Raw genomic sequence first — 3,055 nt, forward strand, 5'->3', positions numbered from 1 at the left:
AAAAGCCACATTATTTTAATTTCTTAATGGCCACTGGTTAATGGCTAGATGTGGCTAGTGGCTACCATGTTGGACAGAAAAGCTCTGACCATATCTGACGATGAGGGTCTCTACCATGTGAACGTGGTTTTCTGGACCTAAAAGCTACTACATAGGCAACAAACTAAATGTGCTTTTGAAATTTAAATAGTATGGCTAGAATTTCAAACCTTCAGCACACAAAATGTCCTCCATGGAATATTACAATTTCATAAATTGTTGAAAATAACTTTCAAGAGCAGAAAATAGTCTGGTCTCTCATTACTGTTGTGAAGTCAAAGACAACCAGTTTATTGTACACAGTTTTGCTTAAGGTTGTCATTCATGTGAGTCCCTTGGGAAAGTGATGGCTGCAAATTAATTTTATTTATTGAAAATTGGGTTATTTCTTGCCAGCATGGGTTTCCACTACAACACTATTCCATCCCAGGCAGGTGTATAGGTTCACTGGTTACACGCTAATATCCTGGACAGTTATACCTCCCTTAGGTGCATCTGTGAGGTGTATGTATGGTCAGTGATAAATGAGTAACTACTAGACCTTCAACTGTCCAGATCATGTGTCTTTTATACCTCAGGTATAAAAAAAAAAAATCCATTTTTTTTTATACCTGAGGTCTGCCTTCTATATAGCTCAGAGAAATTGCTTTCATGGTATAAATTTCAAGATGAGCATGGTAAGGAGTGTGGTGCTACTGAAGACTAGTGAGGCAAGGTTTGCTTTTAGAAGCTACATTTTTTAATGGGATAAGATTTATTTTCAAGGACTCCTTTGCTGTCAACCACAAATCTTTCATTCTCTTTGTTTCTCTTCGATCTTTCCTTCCTTACTCAGACTTTTCTCCTTACCTGAGGAGTAAGCTGATAAAAAATGACAAAAGAAAAGATTTTATGTCCAAGAGATATTATCCATTTTATTTTAAAAAGCTAAAAGAAATGCATCTCTTTGTGAGATAGCTTGCTAGCAGACTTTTCTTGGATCACATCAAATTATACCCCATGCCAACTACAAAGCTGCCTTGGGTTAAAAACTAATCTTTTCTCATTATTACCCTCCCCAGAAGGGGCAATAGCAACTTTTTTGTTTTCAGTTGAAGTAAAATTCAAACGAAAGTTTTAGGTTTTGTGACAGATTCTTAGGGAAAGGTAGCATGAAGTCTGGGATGGTATTTGTAGACTGGATTTTCAAGGACTACTTATTTCCCCTTATTCTCAGGGTTAAATGAAAGTTAAATGTGTAGCAAAATGAGTGGGCAAGGATTGATTTCTCTTCTCTTGGGAACTTTCAAGTTGTTTTTCACGAGCACCCAGCCTCTTTTCCCTCATTGGGCCCAGATTTCATTCTCAGTGTATCTAAGCAGATGATGTAACATCTGTGCTCTCTCTTAAGAACGTGAGAAATCAAGTTGTTATTTTTTCTTTCCTATTTCCTCCCTTCTGGGAAATCCATTTAAAATTGCTCAGGCTTTCTTTTTCTTGTTTGCTTTAGAAGACAACTCACTGGAAAAGTCCTGTGGAAGTCTCCCACCTGTAGAAAAAGGTGATAGAAAAATTAGTCTGATTATGGAGTTGTCAACTCAGGTTTCCCTTCAGGCTGAGAAGATCACTCAGCTGGAAGAAGTTTTAGAGGAAAAGGAAAGGAAGATTCAGCAGCTGGAAGCTGAGCAGGCGTCCTCTATTTACCAAGAGGCTCAGGACTCACCAAAAGGAATATAAGAAGCTCTCAATGTCTTTAATGATAGCATCACTTCTGTGGTCCCTATTGAGACCATGTAAAGATTCACAGTAAGAAAACAATAAAATTTTATTATATTTCATCAAGGTAAAGTCTGGAATCTGAGTCATCTCCTCATTGGCCACGCTCAAGTTCAAGTTTATGGTTTCAAATGTATCCTATATTGTTCATATTGGAAGGGAACACTAACAAAACAAAAAGTGTTTAGAAGCAAACACTGTATACTTCCCCTTTAGACTGCAGTAGTCACATCATTTACACAGCTGTAAGAAAGCAGAAAATTATGTTTTTAGGCATTTGTGATGATAATGGGGGATTGAAAAATACCAAGTCAGATGGCGAAAGATCTTCTAGAGGTTTGTCTCACTGCAAAGGAGGAGTAGCATAAACCTCATTGTAGTACACAGCTCTGTTGTGAACAAAAAGACATCATAGAGGGCAAAGCTCATGCTGGGGAATATTAGAGTATTGAAGATGAGAATCAGGTCAACGAGAACATAGTCATGAGCTCTGTCCTTTTACATTCTCTGTGGTTTAATTATTTGTGGCAAGTATTTTATTAATAATTATCAAGGGGAGGCATGACATAACACCAAAGCAATAAGATAAAATAAAATAAACACAAAGAATGGATGAATCAGAGCTGTGGTCCTTTGGGAGAAGTATCCTGGGACAGTATCTCCTTGGGAAAACATGCAGCACTGATTTTTTTCCCTTAGGAGCAAGACTAAGACCAAAGCAAAATATACTTTTCTGCTATAACTGAGCAGCATGAAATAATGGCAGAATAAAGTGGGGGCTGATCAAGGGAAACCTACTCTGTAAGGAATGGAGGAGAGTGAATCATATAATATTCCTCTTCTCCCCTCCACCACTCCAATGGGAGTATTTTGTTGTTGTTGTTGTTGTTGTTGTTGTTGTTGTTGTTGTTGTTGTTGTTAAAGTGCCACAGAGTCTGTTTCAACTCATAACAACCCTGTATAGGGTTTCCAAGGAGCGGCTGGTAAGTTTGGTATGTTGTTGTTGTTAAGTACCGTGGAGTCAGTTCTGACTCACAGTGACCCTGGCACAAGGTTTCCGAGGCTGCAAATCTTTACAGGAGCAGAACGCCTCATCTTTCTCCCACAAAACAGCTGGTAGTTTTGAACTACTGACCTTGAGGTTAGCAGCCCAATTTGTAACCACTATCCTACCAGAGTTTGGTATAAAAGTACTGAATTTGAGGAAGTCATTGGTACTTAATACTTCTGCATCCAGAGCATGATTCAGGCAAACAACTCT

The 3,055-nt window shown here is 38.3% G+C and overlaps 1 protein-coding gene across 1 annotated transcript in view; it reads left to right on the forward strand.

Moving 5' to 3' along the window:
• Nucleotides 1-1,755, forward strand: part of LOC102831021 (NEDD8-like) — a 59,552-nt gene extending 57,797 nt beyond the window's left edge. The window contains exon 2 of the mRNA XM_006870687.1: nt 1,529-1,755. Within this exon, the coding sequence (XP_006870749.1) occupies nt 1,529-1,755 (227 nt within the window). The remainder of the gene's footprint in view (nt 1-1,528) is intronic.
• The last annotated feature ends 1,300 nt before the right edge of the window (nt 1,756-3,055 follow it).

The sequence above is a fragment of the Chrysochloris asiatica genome, unplaced genomic scaffold (genome assembly GCF_000296735.1).
Source record: "Chrysochloris asiatica unplaced genomic scaffold, ChrAsi1.0 scaffold00147, whole genome shotgun sequence".
Classification (NCBI taxonomy): domain Eukaryota; kingdom Metazoa; phylum Chordata; class Mammalia; order Afrosoricida; family Chrysochloridae; genus Chrysochloris; species Chrysochloris asiatica.